Consider the following 21,833-nt stretch of genomic DNA (forward strand, 5'->3'; position numbering starts at 1 on the left):
GATACATATACATTAAACGACTATATTAATACATTAGAATCAGTATGAATTTTCGAGCTACCCATGCAAAATATAACAACGTATTATCTACATTATTCAAACGCAAGATATACATTATATAGTACTCACAACTCTCCGTAGAGGACCCCAATTGCCCGAAATTAGTTCCAATCCCCTGGGGGCTAGGGCATAGTACCAACCCAGACATCAAAGTTCGTGTGTGACTTAATATAGTTGAATTTATTTTTTTAAAGTATGAATATAGTGGTTTAATGTATGTCTCTTAGTGAGTAATGTAGATTTTTATAAGTGTGTATAATTCATTTTTATACGATAAGAACTGCTAAACAAAAGAAATTCTATGTTGGAATATGCATTTCAAATGTTAAAATTACGTGAATAAGTTAATTAAGGTAAATAATTTTGAAATTAAATAAAAACAAAATCACGTCATGGATTAAAGAATGAGAGATTTAAGGAATATGCATATAACCGTCCCATTTGTACTCTCATATATGCCCTTTATGATTTTTTTAATAATTTTCATCAATTCCACGTGGCAAAATACAGGACATTAGATGCACAAAATCGTGAAGCCTATATTAGTTTTGTGTTTTAGTACTATTTAGCATTACGATATGAATACATCCCTACATATATATATATATAGGGTTGTGATCAATTGAGAACTTTTAACCTAATTGAGAATTGAGATCCATTTTCAGCCACTCATTTTTATTAAATGAGTGGTCCAAAATTTACCACATGAAAAATATTTTTAAATTAATTAATTATGAAAGGGTACAATGGTAATTTTATGTTTTAACTAGGGTTCAGCAAATAGCACGCGGGTCACACTCCGCCCCCTTCCCCTGCACCACAATCCCTTAAGCCTTCGTCACCCCCAATTCCGGTTCCTCCCCCAATTAACTCTCTCTCTAACTCCTCCACGAAAGATCAATCCATCCGGCGACTTCGATTCCCCGCTCCGCCACCCCTCTCTTGCCGCCGGCCATTCCTCCGGCACGGTCTTCTCCGTCTCAATCCGGAATAGATTTGCACCAGCAGCGGCGCCTACTTCAGTTTCCTAACAATGTCAGGCACCGAATCCTGCAGCCACGAATCGATTTTCGCCAGAGGATCGCCGCCTCTGGTGCGCGAATCGACCGATTCCTCGCTCCCGTGATGAGCAGGGGGAAGTGTTGGCCCGATCGATGCGGAGGGGAATTGCCGTAGGGGTTTGAATTGTTAGAGTTTGTATACTAGAAATCACGTTTCGAGTGATTGAATACTGTAAAACTCTTATTTTATTTTCCAAGGAATAAAATAGATTATTTTTTGTCATAATGTTGTTATGTTTTACATTTAATGGATGTTTATTGCATGTTTAAATGTATAAGTTAACTTAACAAAGTCTAAGTCTTTGTTTTAGTAGACCGGTTGTGGGCGGCGTCCACTTTAAGGTAACACGGTCAGTCATAAACAAAGAAAAAGAAGAATTTCACGACCTAGATGGAATTAGACTATCCATCGTGAAAGGTTGCAATGTCAGTCGTATATTTCTAAGTCTTACTGAAATAAGATGACATTGGTGTGGTAAAGCACTGAACGGATCTAACAATAAGACTTGTCTTTGTGCTATCTACTGAAAGGCGGGGTCTTGATAAATATTTGTTTCTTAATCAATGTAGGTTAGCATTGAGCATACGGTATTGATTATGCATTACTTTGACTTATCAAATGGTGCGAGTTTTTCGTAACCCAATAATCCTGATATATTAGGTAGTGGTGATTAATATCTAGCGGTGCTAGGATCACTATTATGTTGAATCGTGCGCGAGGTGAGTCTCGTTTGATAATGTCCTCAAGAGGAGCGCGAAACAAGGTATTATTATGAGGAACCTAGCTAGTTGGAGTTTGATCACTCTATGAATAATAAATAAGTGTTTCATGCTAAATCCACTCTTGGAATTAATAAGAAATTAATTAATTAAGTCCATAGCAGACATTAATTAATTAATGGACATTTTTATCTTAAGCACGGGAAATGAAAGTTAAAACGGAAACCCGGATTACTTATAATTTCGGATTTGGATGGGGAGAGTTCAATATTACTTCTGTAGTGGCTGCTCGTAATATTCCAATTAAAGCTTATATTAAATTGTGGGTTCAATTTAATTAGTAAAAAGTAAATTGGATGAGCCCATATCTAAAACCTTCCATAGATCCATGTCTGGGCCCAAAAGGAACTTAATATAAATAGGAGAATAAAGGAGACAGAAATAACACAATTTTATTTCTCAAAAATTTCGTCCCCCCCCCCCCCTATAGGAGTTGGACGATTTTTCCTCTCATCCTTGGAGTAGAATTTTTGTCTTCTTTATTTAAGTCCTAGTATTCCGGTGAGATCATCTCACACTGATATTGGAGTACAGTTCGGAAACCAGAGAGAAGATTCGTGGTCTAGTATTCAAAGCGTCACGTGGAGAAGTCGCTAGCCATCGTCAATTTTTTGGAGAATTAATTAGGTATTATTTCTGCTCCGTAGAAAAGCATGTTTTAGGTTTCAATTATACTTAAAGCATGATTAATTCAAGTTATGAGCATGATACATGTGAAAATTACGCGAATAGATTTTTTCTAAATAATATGCTAAATAGATTTGATTATTATGTGATTTATTTGTTCGATTAATAATTAAATTTAAATATTCGAAACCGCACGCTTCCGCTGCCAGTTCCTTCATGAATTTCTTCGTTTGGATTGGGGTGAAATTTTGATTTGGTTTGTTTAGGTGGATGGTAGTATAAATTGAAGAAAAATGGTTGACATGTTGTTGAAATCATTTCTTGGTTTGTTGCAGTGTGGTATGTAAGTGTGGTATGTAATGAGAAAATTTTAGTAACAGTGATTTGCTTTCATTTTTAATGTTTAAATTTGGCTGATTTTTTTTGCAATTGCAGTGAATTTTAGTAGGCGGATGAGATTATCAGTTGTGTTGGATGTGAGGTGGATTGGGGAATAAGTTTAATCATAATGCACTCTAGGTATTTGGTGATATTCACCAGTTGGGGTTTTGCCATCTCCCTTTTTTAATGTTGCTGTTGACATTAATTATATGTAAAACGTTGCTGTTGACATAATTATATAGGTTGTTGCCATGAAAATGTTTATTCTTGACATTTCTTATATAGCTCGTTGACATAATAACGTTTGTTGTTGACATGAATTATATAGGTCGTTGATATAAATTTTATGAAAAATGTTGTTGACATAAATTATATGTAAAACATTGTTGTTGACATGAATTATACGTAAAATATTTTTGTTGACATAAATAATATAGGTTGTTGACATGAAAATATTTGTTGTTGAGATTAATTATTTATAGAATGTTGCTATTGACATAATAGTTGACATAAATAACGTTGTTGACATCGTAGTTGACATAAATAACGTTTGCTGTTAACATCGTAGTTGACATAATGTCTCCGTAGTTGACATCGCGTGAAATGACAATTATGCCCCCTAGTTGACATAATGTCTGAGTAGTTGACATCGTTCGAAAATTGTGAATGAGTGGCTAAAAATGCATCTTAGTTATCAATTAGGCCCAAAATTCTCAACCTAACAAGACGCTATATATACATATATAAAAATATATCCCTAAAATCTAGTTCTAAAAAGCCGCTTCCAATATCACAAATATATAAGTTTTACACGTGTATAAAATTATATTTCCAAAATAAGAAAATAACTTTATAATCTGGCTTTAAAAATCGCCTCCAAGATTACACGTATACAAAATTTTATTTCTAAAAAGGAAAATATCCCTATAATCTAAAATATAGCTATAAGAAACCACTTTCAATATCACAAATATATAAGTTTTTATTTTCAAACAAAGAAAATATATCTATAATCTAGCCTTAAAAATCGCCTCCAAGATTACACATATATAAAATTTTATTTATAAAAAGGAAAATATCCCTATAATCAGCCCATGAATTACACAATTACACACAATTAATTACTACTACATGCTAACCTAGAAAAACTGCTAGGTCTCATCTTCTTCTCCAAATGTTTACGTACCAGTACCATCTTCGTTATAGACGACCACCATATTCCTACCGCTCTGCTCGCCCGCCAGTTCGATCAGGTACATCTTTCACTTCCTCAATTTGATAATAGACAAAGAAATGTTAATGTAAATCAAATTTTTCAAGAATTGAAAAATACATATTTGGGATCGCGACAGTTAAACACTATAAATCATAAATTTGTGCTAAATCGCTATCAAAAGAAGAAATTAGATGTCTTTTGCAGAATGGTTGGAGCCATTTTAATCTTTGAGCCTTTTCACGAAACTCAATTCTCTTGTGGAACATAGTCGAATCTAATTTCGTGTTTCATGTCGATAAATCATTCTTGTGGCAAAATTTATATTTAGTAAATTGGTAGAAGTTTTTACCTTCTTAATGATTATCTGAATCCAATGTCATTTACTATAAAATTAAACTAAAAATAAATGAGTTTTAAATTATTGACATTTCAAATCATGATCATTAATACAAAATAATTTTTATTAATAGATTTTGTCTTGTAGTGCCTGTATGTGTGCAAATGCACCATAATGATAAAAATTTATTTTATAATTAAAATTCAATTATATATTCACAAACTGCCTGGATGAGTGTTTGCATAAAAATCATATGATTGAGACTTTTTAATTACTATAAACATTTCTAAACGGCTGATGACTATACGTGCATTTACTGCATTATACTGATGAAAATAATTTTTTTACCGTTGAATGTTCTACATGCATGATTGGGAAAATTAATACTTCTACACAATACTGAAATTTTTTTCTAAATGCGTGATTGGGATAATTAATTTTTCTACACTGTGGATTACATTTATACATATGAGACTGAAATCAAGATTTGTAACTACCATTAAAATTAAAAATTGTATTAATAATTCAAAATTATATTAAAAAATAATTATATTAGAGGCTCAAATTCGTATTTTATATAGTTATTATGGATTACTAAATTTTTTGCATCCCCAAAAATTGACAACCATATTTGCGTCGCAATCTCATAGGCCCAAGTGTGAAAATATGGTGACGTGGCGTAGAGGCCCAAAATGAGTGGAAAAGTCGTAGGCCCATTCGCTGATTAAATGAAAATTCTTTAAAATACTGGGAGCAATTATTCCCAATATTTAAAGCAAACTCATCATTTATGATAAGATTATCGCATGATTTATTCGACGCGGAATGAAAGTTGGTCGCCATTTTCTGCAAACTGGAAATCGATTTTTATTATATTTTTTATTTTTATTTTTTAATTATTATTATTGTGATCGTTAATTCAGATTCTATTTATGCCAATTGCCAAATGTGTGATTCCGATTCACTCTCATTTTCTTTTCCTTTTCAATTCATTCGGTTGATCATTCATCAGAATTTGGCGTTTCTAGATTGTGATTCTGCACAATAATTTGATTATTTGCAGGTGCGATTTTGAGCTACGCATTATCACTTTCCACATTTGGAATAGCTGATCGCGATTTTTTTTTATAATTAGATTTATAACTTTTGGAATCTGGGTTTATTTTTTTGTCAATTTTTTTTTTTTTAATTTTCGTTTTGCAGCTAGAATGGATGACGCGAGTAATTCAGCGGAGAAATTAGGGGCAAATGCAATGCAAGCTAATGTAATTCGGGATGGCGATGGATCGTCTAGGGTTATATTGTCGGAGCCCACCGGTTGTACGGCTGAGGTTTGTGTGCTTTTGATGCTTTGATGAAATTGTTGTATCGAATGTTATGGAGATTTTTTTATCTTTCTTTGATTTGTTTTTTCTCGGTTTGCATTTGAGGGATTTAGAAATGCAAGTTGTTAATTAGAATCTCTATGCGTGCATATGCTGTGTGATTTTTTTTCTTCATTTTTGTATGTTGCTGTTCTTTGTATGCGTGTTTGTGGATAGATTAAGTTAAGTTTAGCTTACTTAGAGTAAAGAATTATTGTGGATTGGAAGAAGTGTTAACGAATGATTGTCAAATTTTACTCGTTGCTGCACAGGTGCTTTTGCACGGTGGGCAGATCGTTTCATGGAAGAATGAAAGAAGAGAAGAGTTGCTATTTATGACCAATAAGGTAAAGTTTTCAGATTATTTACATGTTACCTTGTGTGATCTCATTTATCATAGATAAGGTGGATGGTATGAATTGTATAATATCTTTGGATGGATGATAGTGTAGTGGACTATCATATTGTTTGTGAAAAAATGGGGATCAGGAATTTTGATTATATACATGTTATTCTTGTGAAGTAGAATGGCAGTTGATGAGGTTTTTTTTTGACAGGCTCTTTGGAAGGCTAGTAAAGTCATCAGGGGTGGGATATCCATTTGCTTTCCACAGGTGACTCACTAATTTAGCTTCAAAATAACTAAGTTTCTCATGATTCTGGTTGAATTCTTACCTTTCCTTTTTGTGTGCCAGTCTACCAATTTTGGGTCCCTGGAGCAAGTTGGAATTGGGAGGAATAGACTGTGGTCAGTAGATAGCTCTCCTTCGCCTTTGCCTCCTGCCAATAACCGCTCAACGGTGGATCTTCTGCTTAAATCCACAGATGAAGATCTGAAGACTTGGCCGCACAGGTTAGTAGTAATTGGAATGACCATCACCCCAATAAGGCAATAACTGTAGTAATTTGATTAATTCTTATGTGATTTTGGTTCTGATGCTGCGTTTAGATTTGAGTTACGTCTACGGATCTCTGTGACTGCTGGCAAGCTCACCGTGATCCCGCGAGTGCGGAACGTTGATAGCAAGCCATTCTCCTTCACATTTGCTCTATGCAGTTACCTATCCCTCTCTGATATCAGGTTCTTAGCATCTTAGCATCACTTTCAGATATTCTTCACATTTGCATGGGTCACATGCTTTAGTATTGTTAAATTCTATGTTCAACGCATTTTACATAATAGTTTGATTTGCGTGGATGAGGAACTGTGCTATGTATCCTGACCTACTTAACTGTGCATTTTAGTCTTTACAAATAGATTGCTTGATGCCGTAACTGCTGTTCAATTTGCAGTGAAGTGCGTGTTGAGGGCTTGGAGACACTGGACTACTTTGATAACTTGTTACAAAGGGAAAGGTATACTGAGCAGGCTGATGCAATTACTTTTGAAGGTGAGGTAAAATATGTATGTTGGCACATGAGCTGCTTCTTTTGTTTGTGGAAGCACTAATCCAGCTGCATGTTGTTTAATGAGCTTAACTACTTCTGTTATATGAGATTCAACGTTTTACCTTGATTTAGAACAATGCCATTTGCTCATATCATATGTAAACTACCTTAGAAAGATGTATTTGATGCATTTACATAGATTAAAACATCACATTACTAATGCTTATATGAAAGCATCATGGATATTCATCAAGTTTGCTACGAGTTATAGAGTCGATTTTGATTGTTATTTGCTACGAGGGCTAGAATTCTATTTGAATTATTCGTGCAATTCTTATCTAACTATCTATCTGCCTAGAATACATACGGAAACAAAGCAGGTATCGAATTAAACAAGTCATACCATGTTTGTACAGTTTGAATTATTTATCTTTTTATGTTCAATCTTTGATCTAAATATTGTTGTAGATTGCACAATAACCCAATCAAAGAATCTTCTTAGCTTATTCTCTTCTATAGCTCGATTATTGAGTGGAAAATATGCTATGGGTCTAATATCTGAGTTTTGGAAAGATAAATCAGCTATAATAAACACAAATTTCGGTATGTTGTGTTAGGAGTTTTACCTGATGTATGGTTCTCTGATTCTGACTAAGAGTCAGCCAAAGGGAAAGCATGAAACGTTTGTTAGTATTGTCGGTATGATGGATTCCTCCTTATAGTCTTGTGGGTGAGATTTGTTATTTTATACAATGTCCAATCCATCTATAAATACTTTAGGATTGAATGTCAAGAGCATATAACAAGAGTGAAGAGAGTATAATCCAAAGAGTGCAAACTTTGTTTAAGAGAGAATTGAGGATGAGAAGACGTAGCCTTGAGTGAAAAATAAAATTTGTCACCAACGCTTTTTATTGTCTGCGATCAGGTCATGAACGCATGGTCAAATCTTTTCGGTCAGGCTAAAATTTTCAGAGAGTTTCCCGGCACATTTATCTGAGTTCCAGACAGTTGGATTAAGGATTGGACCGTCAAACTGTCACATATATACTTTAGAGTTCCAACCATTGTTTTGGTTGAGGTTTGTCCAATTCCTTTAGTTCTTCTGTATACCTAGAACTCTCATTCTTGATGTTTTGTTGAGGATAGTTGCAGCTCCTAGTTTTGGCTGATAGTTAAGAAATAGTATGCCATTATATTTGTTATAGTGGAAGTTTGTTTGGAGCTTGGTCTCGTAGATTTTCCTCGCATTGAGATTTTCCAAATAAATTATGGTATTACTATTATTTTGTTGCATTATCTGGTATTCTTTACTTGTTTGGTCCGGGTTGATTGTATTAGGAGAGATTCCAAACATTTTTCTATTCCCTTTTATTAGAAAAAAGAAAAACAATATAGTGCATTCAATTTGCTCATTGAGGTGTCGGCGTGCATATGTTAATCAAATTTTAAATTCCAATTATCAAAATAGTCACGAGGTTTTTTACCCACGCTGATTAAAAACTTTTGGTATTCTTTTACACTTCATTCAAAATCAAAAATAGTCATAAGATACCCAACACCAAGTTAAGTTTTTTAGACCAATTCCGAGCAGAAAGTTCACATCATTGACAACTTATCATCTTCTTGTATTAATAATTATTATTTTATGTTTCGTGCGTGGCCAATTCGATATTAAATTAGTTGGAAATATTATTAGTTTATGTTTGTTGAAGGAATGCAATTAATGGTCAAACCTATATAATTCACCGACTGCACCTCACAAGATTCATCACATAAAAGTGAGTTCATTATATCGATTGAGATATGTCTTGTTCTTGCTTTTCATCAATTTGACCAGATAAATATAAATAAATGCAATAATTCAAAAAAAGAGGTCAGCCAAATCTACCACCGACGCATAAAAACTTTGTAGTTGCTTGTGCCTTTCCTTTTCATCTTAATAAAATTATTTGGTTGTTTGATCGAGTTAACAAATTTGACTAAAGGTCCATTTTAGTTTTAAATATATGACTAAAATACGAATTTGGTAAAAAACATTAACTTTTTTGGAAAATAGATTCAACAAATGAAATCTTATCTGTGTGGTCCTTTTTTACAGTTTCATCAAAAAATTAACGGTCATTCCATTGTGCAACTAACATTGACCGCTAATTTTTTTACGGAATCGTAAAAAAATGACTACTTCATCGACATTTTCATAATACATTTATTATGTGCTTGTTTTTCACTTTATTTTCATTTATTATGTGCTTGTTTTTCAAAAAATGAATGTTTTGAGCTAAATTTATATTTTAGTTATATGTTTAGGATCAAAAGTGACCTTTGCTCTAAATTTTACTATATTGTATACACGATTGCATAGTATAGTCGTGAGTAGTATTAATTTTATAGATAAAATAATATTAATACAAATGTAAAAATCTATGAAACTTTGCATAGTATAGTCGTGAGTAGTGGGGTATTAACAAAGATAAAATAATAGTATTAATACAAAATTTAAAAATCTATGAAACTAAATGAAGGTTTGAGTTTCCCACTTTCAAGAAAGAAAATAGAAATTTGGGAACTTTATTCAACATAATGCAAAGAGCAAGAATATCATAATCAGACAAGAACCTAATTATATCCAATGATACATTAAAATATTAAATTATTGTATAGAAAACGTTTTGAAGGCACTATTCATGAGTATCCTTATTTTTAATCTACTTTTTTTTTTGTTTGATATATTTAAGTTAAAATAATATTTTAAAATTATTATGAAATATATGTCCTTAATTTTATAAACAATAGTATAAAATCAAAGCTCAAATAGTTCATTTTCTGTATAACTATAATAAATAAATAAAATTACAAACTAAGCTTTACTTTTGTGTTATTCGTAGAATGAATATTGGTAAAAATAAATTTTAAAATACTAGAATTTAATATAATGCATAAAATAAAAAATAATACTGACATGAACTCAGCAAAATAAAATCTGAGGTCCGTAAATGATAAGTCAATCTTCTTTATATTTATTTATTCGATTTTGCATTTCTTTATGTTTTTGAGTTATACATTTACTTTTTATTTTGAAGAACGTATTAATGACTCTTAAAAGATGATGGGTCAGTATAAAACTCTAAATCATAAGAAAAACTAATCAAAATACAACCGTTACCTCCAAAACAAATTTACAACAGCAGAAAAAGACAAATATTAAGCATTAAATGAAATAAAACTCTAGAAACTGAAATGGGTGGGATCATCATAACATGTTTTCTATCCACTTCATGAGCATTCATTTTCATGTGAAATAGGTGCAATGAATGTGTTTTGTGTATTTGAATTATGAATTTTATATTAAGTTTGTTTCTTTGTTGACACATAATTAAAATTTATGAGGTTTAACTATATGGATCTAAAGTGTAATCTTTTTACACCTTTATTTATATTTCCACCACAAATATTGTAATATCATCACTGAATTTACGATCCTTTTTCCTCATATAATTTCATCGTCGATCTTATTTAATCATGGGATCATTTGATATAACGACCAAAAAATTCTATACTTTAAAGCTTTATTTCGGTTGATTTTAAGTAGAATATCACGCATAGAAACACATAAACCAGTACATCACACACTAATAACCTAAATTTATTCGTTTGGAAATTCACATTAATTAAAACACATACACACTTACGAATTTTATTTTTCAAATATCAACTATGAATCTATGAATATAAATATGTCACGTTTATGAATTTTATGTTTCGAATATATATCAACTATGAATCTATTTATCCATGGGAGGCTTTTTGAACGGGCCTTGTAGTATAAGATAGTAAAAAATTATTTTTAATTAGACTAATTTTACTTTTTTTGTTTCGTACTTTAAAATTAGACTAGTCTAAATAAAAACTTTTAAACAACTAAAACTAATATTAACGTGGAACCTCCTTCCACTACCGTTACTTCTAATACTTTTTCTTTTTCTTTTCCCCTGTTATATTATAAATTGCACATTAAAACTTGTGTTGTTTCAAGTGTTAATTTTATGGGACGGATGAAGCGTAAGTTTAAAAGTTTATTTATTTATTAGAAATCTAGAAATCTATTATTAAAGGTTATCTGTACTCTGTTCTGAGTATGTTGAGAAATCTATAAATAAGTCTCTTTAGGTTTGTAGCAATGTTGAATCTTGAGTTTAATTTAAAGACCTTAATTTACCACATAGCCTTATTAGGTGATATGTCTCCATACAACCACAAACTGTTTCCACTCCTCTAGCAATTGTAATTCTATCCAGCCAATCATCCCTACCACCGCCCCTGATTGCGATTACCATAATGTTTCGTTGTATTCTAAATTCCTAATTTTCTCAATTTATGAGTAGAAATATTTATCACATAGTTTATCATTTATCATTATTTTTATGATTAAATTCATGAAAATAACATATAATGGAACAAATAGTATTTCTTTTATAGTGTACACAGGTGATAGACTCATGATTACATAAGATATTTTAGTCGGTAGCTTGTAGAAGTAAGTAATTAATATACTCCTAGATAGATATGGACAATCTATCGTGAATGGTAATTTGTGTTGATCCTAAGTCACTTCTTCTTTTGGATCACTAATGATATTCGAGTGTGGTATAACACTGAATGCATCACAATGAGATAAATACATTTTGCTTTATTAAACCATGTACGATACCTCAATGACTTCTATTTCTTAATCTATACAAGTAACATTTAGTCTACAGAGTTGGTCATACAATACTTTTACTTGTCAATATGTGTAGTTTTTTGCAACTCAATACTACGTCATCTTGGATAGTTGTGATCAATATGAGGATAACTGGTATTGTTACTTTATAGACGCATGTATCAGCTCTACCAGAGTTAATGTTGTCCCCTAGAAATGTTTTGGTCAAGTTTACATTGTACAAAAATAGCCGGTTGAAATTTATTACAATACAATATATAAGGACTCTTGGCACATTTTGCAAAAATGAAATTAATAGAATTGTACTAGCAACACATCCAATTAATTAATAATCATAGAATATCTTAAACATGGGAAATGAGTAAAATTATGAGCACTCCTTGTAGCTCTCTGAATTTCCCAGGCTGTGATATGTTTTCTCTCCTAGTTTTAGGGTGTTATAATTTATTGTCAACTCAATATTTAAACTCAATGAGTGAGTGTAATTGACTAAAAGATTTAAGGTTAAATCCAATTAAGTAGAGTGACAGGAATAGCAAGGCATCATCTAAATTAAATATCAATTGTAAAAGGTATTATGTCATCTGTAAGAACATGCTATGATCATCTTACTTATCAATTCTTCGTCAATTTAAATCCTAGTTCCAAATTTATATCGTGGAACTAATTCAAGTATTTTCGGATATCAACCTTTGAGATTTACAGGAAGGGGATATTCGATACTCCCTCCGCTTCATAGAAATGAAATATTTGCTTTTTGACACGAGATTTTATGCAGTGTTGTTTTATGAGTTAATGAAGAGAGAGCAAAGTAAGATTAAGAAAAAAATAGCGATAATGTTATTTCCATTTTAGAAAAGTATTCAACACACACCATGATTATGCTCAAAGGAGAACTATTGAGGCTCTTGCGCGTTAACCCAGAGTTGGTTGGCCTATCATGGAAGATTTCGCGACCCAGCACTGAGGACATGCCTGTTTTGGCAGCAATGCAATTGAGACGCGTCAAGAGCTAGAAAGCTAGAAGTCAATATTTATAAGTCTAAATTTAAATATTAGAAGTATAGATTTCAATTTTCTTAATGTAATCTTTAAGAGTGATATCGAACGTTGTCTTTAGTTTATGGACGTTAATTTATCATAGGACCTCGTACAAAATTACTCGTTTGAATATTGTTTTCCAATGTTTAGTATATATAGGAGTATTTTCATTTCATTTGAGCTTCGTCAATGAGAAAAATTATTCTTTGGAGAATCCACAACGGCTGACTTGTCCAGCTGGGAGGGGATAGTGACGGGTCCCCATTATGGGTGACTCGTCCCACTGCCCACCTGATCTAAGGGGCGGAGCCCGCCGATGCGTTGGGCTACGCGGCCCCAATTAAAAATATAATGTATATAAATAATTCTAATTATAAAAAATTAATTTTTATTTAGAAAATATATTTTGAAAATAAAATATTGTTATAAAATAATAATTTTACAATAATCCATACTCAAAGTTGGATCCATTAATTAGTGAAGGATTATATTTTGTTGTATATAATCGTTCAAATTCCAGGAGTAAGTTTTGTATTGCTTGAATGAACATTTATATATAGGTTTTCAACTCCAACCTTCTTTGTGATTTCGATGTGAGACAATTGATTTTACACTTAAAGGGAATTTGCATTAATTTAGATATAGTATAATTAATTTGATTCCAATATAAAATCAATGTTTAGTTTAGTGTTAAATATGCTTTGATGAATCCTAGAAGTTGTGGGTTCAAACCCCAAATCCAACAATTTTGTTTGAATTTCAAGTTTTATTGTATTTTCCTCATATCATTGCATTCTTTTATCTCTTATGTATTTCTTTTCATGGGGAGTGATCAATTGTTAACTTATCATTTAATTGCTAACTACAACTAATTTAAGGCCATAGGATTTTATTAAATGTGTGGTCTACAAAGATTAAAAAAAACGCCAAATTAGGGTTTTAGATGAAAATGTCAATATAGTGTTTCGGAAATATCAACACAATGCTTTGAGAATGTCAACACGATGCTTTAAGAATGTTAACTCATTGCTTATATTGACATTCTACATGTATTATATTGACATATTTTATATAGTATGTTGACATTTCTGCTTCATGAAAAAATTGAAATATTTTCGATTTTTTTTTCAAATTTTGACGTCGGAACATATGCATATATGATATCGTTGGAATCCTTATAAAATTATCTTTAATTTGATATATGTTATATGAATTTAAAGTTTTGGGATTTCTTTTAAAAGTTAGTTATAACTAAACATGTAGTTAATTGACATTAATACCCCTATTGATATTTTATGGAATTAATCATATGGCTTTATTGACGTTTTTTTTTATCGTATTGATATTTCTTAGTTGATGATCTAGGCCCTTAATTTGAATATCTAATGGCTATTATTTAGTTGTAGTTAGCAATTAGGTATTGAGTTAGCAATATAACACTCCCCTTCTTTTCATATAGCATGTTTATATTCTTTTTCTTTTTTCTTTTTTCTTTTTATTAGCATGTTTGTATATTTTTTATATTTTTCTTTATCAATACCCTGTTTATTTTTTTCTTTTATATTTTTCTGTTCTAATAATATGTTTATATTATTTTTTTTCTTTTCTAACAACATGTTTATATTTATGACTTAATTAAAATTAATTTGCATGTAAATATTTTATTTTCAATGAATCTTATAAATTAATTTTTAGGAATTTGTAATACTATAATTTTGGGGTTTTAATGAAATTTTATTACTGAAATATTTATGATTAATTGTAGAAATGAGTAGGACCCATGAACAGTGAAGGGAATAGATAGTTAAAGAATAAATGGTTGCATATGTTATCTCGTAAATAAGGGTAATCCACAACCTCAGGCCACAAGTCCACTCCACGTTATCTTTCCCCTCATTTTCTGCGCCAGACCATAACTCCCACAACCTTGTAGGTCCCATCCAGGCCCCATTCAAGCCACAAATGAAAATGTTGAACAATTATAGCACAGAAAATTCATTGTTCATTTGGAAATTGAAAATTACATACCTAGAAATTGAAAACTAAAAGTCCTAAAAATTTAAATATTACAATCCTTAAAAAAATATTTTAAAAACATAACACCAATGCTGGAAAACGTTGGTGCATGTCCAAATTTCTTCAATTAGGTGATTTGGTTTGAGAGGGATAGGAATGAAATGCAATAGAAATGATAATATCGTGGAATGGTATAAGTAGTATTTATAGGTTTTGAAACAAAATTGAGTTGGGGTCAGGCTGAGCGTACGCAACGCTGGGACAGGCTGCAACTGGGCACACCCCAAGCGTCTCCGGCATCCCCAGTCGCGGCCCAGACCTCTCCACCGCCACCTCCAATGCTACCAGGCCAAGGCCGAACCCCAGGTTGGTCCAACCCCATTTTTTTCCCCGTGATGTGGGTGCTATAAGGAATGAGGTGAAAAAAATGGTGTAGGGAACATGAATAATTGAAGAATGAGATAGATAAAGGATGACTGTTGTGGATGCTTTTAGACTAGACCTACCAAGTTAGTAATATAGATTGGTGTGTCTTACTATTACTATTTTTTTTGACAAGTGTAATTATATACTCCCACCGTCCCAAGGTCGTTTAATTTTTGCATTCGTTTTACAAAAATGATGATAAATAGTTAAAGTGAAGAGAATGCAATGTAAGAAATAGAATATTGTAGAGAAAAGTCTGCTCTATATTATTCTCTCTTACTTTACTCTCTCACTAGTTTAACTATTTATTAGTATCATATTTACAAAACGAGGGCAGAAAATCAACAATCCAACTATCTTGGGACGGGGAGTATAATATAAAAACTAAATGCATCAAAATTCTGGAAACTTTCCCCAATTGTTTATTAAAAATTTTTATACATAAAAATATTTATTTATAATTCATATAAAATCAAAGTTTTGTTCCATTTCATATTTTATTTTCTTATTTTTCTTTATTTTTTTATATGCTATCAATATTATTAAAAATTGAAACTATTTATTTATTATGCTAACAAAAGTTTAATTATGATCATAGTTTTGTATAGATTTTTTGGAAAATCAAAGTAAACACTCCTTTAATATTATACTCCCTCCGTCCGACAATGTTTTTTTTTAGTCCGTTCTACAAGAATATGCACTTTCTAGTTTTGGAAACTCTTTTTTCTCTAATGAGGTGGCACCATTTCTCCACTAACAATATCTTATTTACTTTTTCTCTCTACTTTTCTCTTACTTTACCAATTTTGCATTAAAACTCGTACCGAACCCAAAATGCATATTTTTTGGGACGGAGGGAGTTTAAGTTATTGAAATTTTTGAACCGCATAAAATATTATTCTCTCTTTCCCATTACCGTCCCACTATAATTGGGGCATTCCTTTTATGGCAAAAAACAACATTCTATATTTCTCTTATTTTATTCTTCTATTTTGTTTTTTCACTCCTAAAAACACGTGCCTAAAAAAATGTCTCACATATAATGGGATGGAGTGAGTAGCATATAAAATGGAAGTATTCCTCCATCTCAAATATTTTATTTTATTGCTTCAAAATTTTCTTTAATTTATTTTTAAAAATGTTAAAAAATATAATTAATATGCTAATACAATTTAAATTATTGCCAAGTAAAATGAAAGAAAGTTTTCCTATTTTAGGTATATTTAATTTCTATATTATAAACTCTCTCGGTCCCAAAAGAATATAGACTTTGTACTCGGCATGAGTTTTAATAAAAATTGGTAAAGTTAGAGAGAGGTAGAGAAAAAAATAATTAATGTATTGTTAGTAGAAAATGAGTCGTACATTATTAGAGAAATTTTTTTTCTAAAATTTAAAAATATATATTTTTATGAGACGGACTAAAATAAATAGTGCATATTCTGATAGAACAAGAAGAATATAACTAATTACATTTGTGAAATCATAATTAGTTAAACACAACAACTCATTGTCAACTTTCACTTTAAAAATATCATTCGTCTCTAACTCTCTATTCACTTTGTATATTCTCTAAATATATAAGACTTATATAATCTTATATATTTAAATCCATTAGTTTACATAAGAGTACTTGAGGACCTTAATAATAATCGTATAATGTTCATAATATCTTTTTATATCTAAATGAAAGATATCCCATATACATTTTGACATTCCTCCACATGAGTGATGGTACTATTGATACAATGCAAAATATAATCCTCCATCTTTTTCACAAAAAAGTGATTAATTTTCATTTTTAATTAAAAATAAAATATTTAATCTCATTTGTTTTGCTCTCTTGTTATCTTACTTATTCTGGTTATCTTACTTATTTTTATCTTTTTTTCCTACTTTATTCTCGTTACTTAATTCAATAAAAAATATTTTCTTAAATTCATTACTGAAATAAATCATTCACAATAACATATAGTGGAACATAGGGAGCAGTAGACATTACAAAATAAATAAAAAATATTAGAAGAATAAAAATCAATTAATGGAGCCGCGAATAATTTGTTGAATATATTCAACTTATATAAAAAGGATAAATATATATAAACGTATAAAAGACAAGATAAAATGACCCCACTGATTTCTGACACGCACAGAATTCCTCTTTCTCTCTCTCTCTCTCTCAGCAGATCAAATAGTGCCCAAACGCCTAAACCTCAGCAGGAAAATACTACGCGGTGAGAAAATATCTGCAACGCTTATTCCTAAAATTTTTGTTCACTTTTCTTATTCAAATAGGAAAAACGGCAGTTTCAAGATTAAAGAAGCATCCACTCATCTGAGTGCATGTGTATTGTTTGGAGATGGGTCTGTGATAAACGAAGTTGGGCAATCAAAATTCATTTTCGACACTTGTTTTGCTTGAAATGTGTGGCAAAAGGATAAAAAATTGATCTTGGAGGTGTTTAGCAAGTGGTGAAGCCTTGAAATTGGTGATAGTTTAGAGAGAGAAATGGGATCTGGAAACGGGTTTTACTCGGTAGCAGAGTTTGATTTGGACCCGAAATGGTTGGTGGATCCGAAGCTCCTCTTTGTAGGGCCTAAGATTGGAGAAGGAGCTCATGCCAAAGTCTATGAGGGAAAGTAAGTTGACCTTCTCAATCTTCATTTCCTAACTTCAATCATCATCACTTTTGTCAAAGTTTTGATTTTTTTCATGTTGTAGAAACTAGTTTGTGATTGTCTTCTTAATTTGATTTTTGTTGGGTTTTTTTTTTCTTGTTAAGATACAAGAACCAGAATGTTGCTATCAAAATTGTTGAGAGAGGGGATACAGCTGAAGAGATTGCAAAGAAGGAGTCAAGATTTGCAAGAGAAGTTGCAATGCTTTCCAGAGTCCAACATAAGAATTTAGTTAAGGTTGTATACTCATTAATTACATACAAATATGAGTGATGTGTGTGAGTGTGTGTGTGTGTGATATTTGTTATGAGATTGATGGATGGAGGTGGATGTTTAGGAAATAAGTTGTGAGTATTGTCTTAGTGGCTCTTCCTTCCCTTGTTACAGTTTATTGGAGCTTGCAAGGAACCTGTGATGGTTATAGTGACTGAGCTTTTGCTTGGTGGGACGTTGCGAAAACACTTGATCAACCTGCGCCCTAGATGCCTTGATATACGGGTAGCTATTGGATTTGCACTTGATATAGCTCGTGCAATGGAGTGTTTGCACTCCCATGGTATCATCCACCGTGACCTTAAACCTGGTACGGATGTTTAGCCTTATTGTTTACATACGAAAAATCACCTTATAATGCTGCTGAAACTCATTTGCTCCCGTTGAACTTTGTATGACTCTTGCTATGGAAATAGCTGTCTAACCAAGGTTAAGAATTTGTTTAACTTGTTAGGAGCAGTTTATAATGCTGCTGAAACTTGTTTGCTCCCATTCAAATTCGCACGAATCTTGCTATTGGACTAGGAAATACTCCCTCGATCAATATGTGGCCTGCATTTTTTGGGCTGTCCTATTAGTGGTTCATTCCAAATAAGAACCTTTTTAAGCTCAAAGTGGCTCAAAGCTAGTGGGGCAATGCTACTTTAAATACAAAACACAACTTTCTGAGTTTACGTGCCCAAAGTAACGAGCACTTATAATGGGACGGAGGAATTAGTTGGTTGACCAATGTTAACAATTTGATGAATTGTTAGGAGCAGTTCATAACGCTGCTGAAATTGTTACAACTCTTGATATTAGACTGTACTACAGTAGTAAGTAGTTACCAACCGATATCGATAATTGGTACAGCTCTTATACTATCGGACCAAGAAACCATTCTCTTTGCAAAACCAATATCAAGAATTTGTGATAACACGTTTCCTCTGTCAAACTCGTATAACTCGTGCTACTAGTCTAGGAAATAGTCAGTTGCCCAACAATCATTGTCTGATTAAATATTTGATAACATGGAGAGCTGACACAGCTTCCGTTTCTGTCATCAAATCTGGCACCAAGACTGACAAGCACATGACTTTCTGTCTTGCAGAAAATTTGCTCTTGACAGAAGATCGGAGAACAGTCAAACTTGCCGATTTTGGTCTCGCCAGAGAAGAGTCATTGACTGAAATGATGACCGCTGAGACGGGAACCTATCGCTGGATGGCCCCGGAGGTAGTTTCCGCAAAATCTTTCTCTCTCCTTGTCTAATCTGTTTGATATATATATATACAAAGTAGTGTTATAGAGTCACTACCTCTTTAGTGATAACTAGAGACTTGAATCTCAACCACAATATCAAAAAATGGAAGTTTGAGATTGAGTTTTAAAATTTTCGGATTTGATAACACGGAGTTCTATAAGGGCGTTTTAGTTCATAACACGTACGATTTATTTAAAATGAACTAAAACACACTTGGAGTGAACCAAAACGCCCTTAAAATGACCTCAGTGTTTTCTAAATCCAACCAAACTCATCCTTCATTTTTTATCTAATGGTTGAGATTTGGTCTCTCTAGTTATGCATTAAGATGTGGTTTGCATTGATCACTACCCGTACATATCTATATCTCTAATTATACTCTGACAAAAATGAATGGAGAAAAAATATATGTTGCACTTGCAGCTGTATAGTACCGTCACACTAAGGCATGGAGAGAAAAAGCATTATAACCACAAAGTCGATGCTTATAGTTTCGCTATCGTGCTATGGGAGCTCATACACAACAAGTTGCCCTTTGAAGGCATGTCGAATCTGCAGGCAGCCTATGCCGCAGCTTTTAAAGTAAGTTCCCTCGACTCTTCTTTTGGGTGTTTCATGTAATCTATCACTCAGAGTAGACGCACCCTCTCAGTACTTGTTAGATGTGTAGTTAGTTAGCAAGAAAATTATTGATGGGGGGCTCGATTTTATAGATTCTGAGCTTAATACTTCAATTAGCTAGTTTCCCTGTGATTCAGTTTGAATGATGGATTTCATAAATTTCTAAGTTTGAGATTTTGGTAAGCTAGTTTTCCTATTGATGATGGGGGCTTTGCACACCGATTCTCACAAAATACTATTCCCTCCGTCCCACTTTAGTAGTCCCGGTTTTCCATTTTAGTTCGTCTCACATTAGAGGTCCTAGTTAGAAACTTCCAAACACGGTAATAGGCCTCACATTCCTCTAACTTCATTCCGCTCACATTTTATTATAAAACTATATAACCATGTTGCACTGTCTTTTTTCACCTCACCAATTTTTCTTTAAATTTTTAAAAACCGTGTGCACAAGTCAACTATGACTGCTAAAGTGGGACGGAAGGAGTAGAAAATTTGACGATTTTATAAGTAAAAAAGATCAAATTTTGGGGGGTTTAAGCCCCCCTCAACCCTCGCTAGCCTCTAATTCTATATCTGGACGACCGTCGTCTCAACTCAGTCATTCCCTCTTTTGTAGAATGTACGACCAAGTGCGGACGAGCTTCCGGAGGAATTGGCTAGAATAGTGACCTTATGTTGGAAGGAAGACGCCAACGCTCGCCCGAATTTCACTCAGATAATACAGATGCTTTTGCAATATCTCACCGCCATCTCTCCACCCGAGCCGGCCATACCGCACCACGTCTTCAGAAGCACTTCAGCAACAAATGCGGTCTTCCCGCCAGAGTCCCCTGGGACGAGCTCGTTGATGGCGAAGAGGGGTGATGTGGCTGGCACGCCGACGACAGCGATGGAAGACGAGCCAAGAGGACTTTTCTCCTGCTGTAGATAGTGGCATCGATTTCCGAGCTCTACCTGCGTCTGCATATTCGATTTGAGAGGTTGTAGATTATGGAGATTTAGGGGTTGTAGTGAAATTGTGCAGTCCATCCAAATGGTCTTTGCATTGATTTGCAGTTTAGATCATACTTACTATATTAGGTATGCTACAATTCTTAACAATGCAGCTCTAAAATATACATAAATTGTTGAGTTGATATATTAAAATGTTGAGCAGATAAGAATACTAGCAATTTCTAGTTCAAAATACTGTTTCTGATTGCGATGAATGAGCATTAATTATTATTAAAATTTTAATAATAATTTGTATTTTCTAATTCCTTTTATTAGTGATTTTTTTTTTGTTATTTGGTCATTCTTGATTTTGTGCTTTTTATTTATTTATATTCTATTCATTTTAATTTCGTAATAAATGAAAAAAGGGTTTTAATATTGTAATAATGAAAGAACTGGTCTAGAAGTGAAAAAGTTTTTTAAATATAAATTGAATTCTCGTTTAAAATATCTATTAACGTATGTTGTTAAGCATATATCGGATTTGATGTTACACTGACACATAATTAGTACTTGAGTCGCCATATTTTTAATAACTAACGTTATTGTGTGCGAATAAGTAGCTTAAATACGATTCTTAAACATTTAAATTTTGCATCAAAT

The 21,833-nt window shown here is 32.4% G+C and overlaps 2 protein-coding genes across 2 annotated transcripts; both read left to right on the forward strand.

Annotated features, from left to right (window-relative positions):
• The first annotated feature begins 5,262 nt into the window (after positions 1–5,262).
• Positions 5,263–7,695, forward strand: LOC125186702 (putative glucose-6-phosphate 1-epimerase). Its single transcript, XM_048083132.1, has 8 exons — positions 5,263–5,525; positions 5,666–5,793; positions 6,099–6,173; positions 6,384–6,440; positions 6,522–6,679; positions 6,776–6,907; positions 7,120–7,222; positions 7,684–7,695. The coding sequence occupies exons 2-8, from the start codon at positions 5,671–5,673 to the stop codon at positions 7,693–7,695; spliced, it is 660 nt and encodes a 219-aa protein (XP_047939089.1). The 5' UTR covers positions 5,263–5,525; positions 5,666–5,670.
• Positions 7,696–17,567: 9,872 nt separating this feature from the next.
• LOC125201817 (serine/threonine-protein kinase STY13-like) lies at positions 17,568–21,397 on the forward strand. Its single transcript, XM_048100074.1, has 6 exons — positions 17,568–18,061; positions 18,205–18,337; positions 18,488–18,683; positions 19,464–19,588; positions 20,040–20,198; positions 20,854–21,397. The coding sequence occupies exons 1-6, from the start codon at positions 17,931–17,933 to the stop codon at positions 21,166–21,168; spliced, it is 1,059 nt and encodes a 352-aa protein (XP_047956031.1). The 5' UTR covers positions 17,568–17,930; the 3' UTR covers positions 21,169–21,397.
• The last annotated feature ends 436 nt before the right edge of the window (positions 21,398–21,833 follow it).

Source organism: Salvia hispanica, chromosome 1 (assembly GCF_023119035.1).
Source record: "Salvia hispanica cultivar TCC Black 2014 chromosome 1, UniMelb_Shisp_WGS_1.0, whole genome shotgun sequence".
In the NCBI taxonomy this organism is placed as follows: Eukaryota; Viridiplantae; Streptophyta; class Magnoliopsida; order Lamiales; family Lamiaceae; genus Salvia; species Salvia hispanica.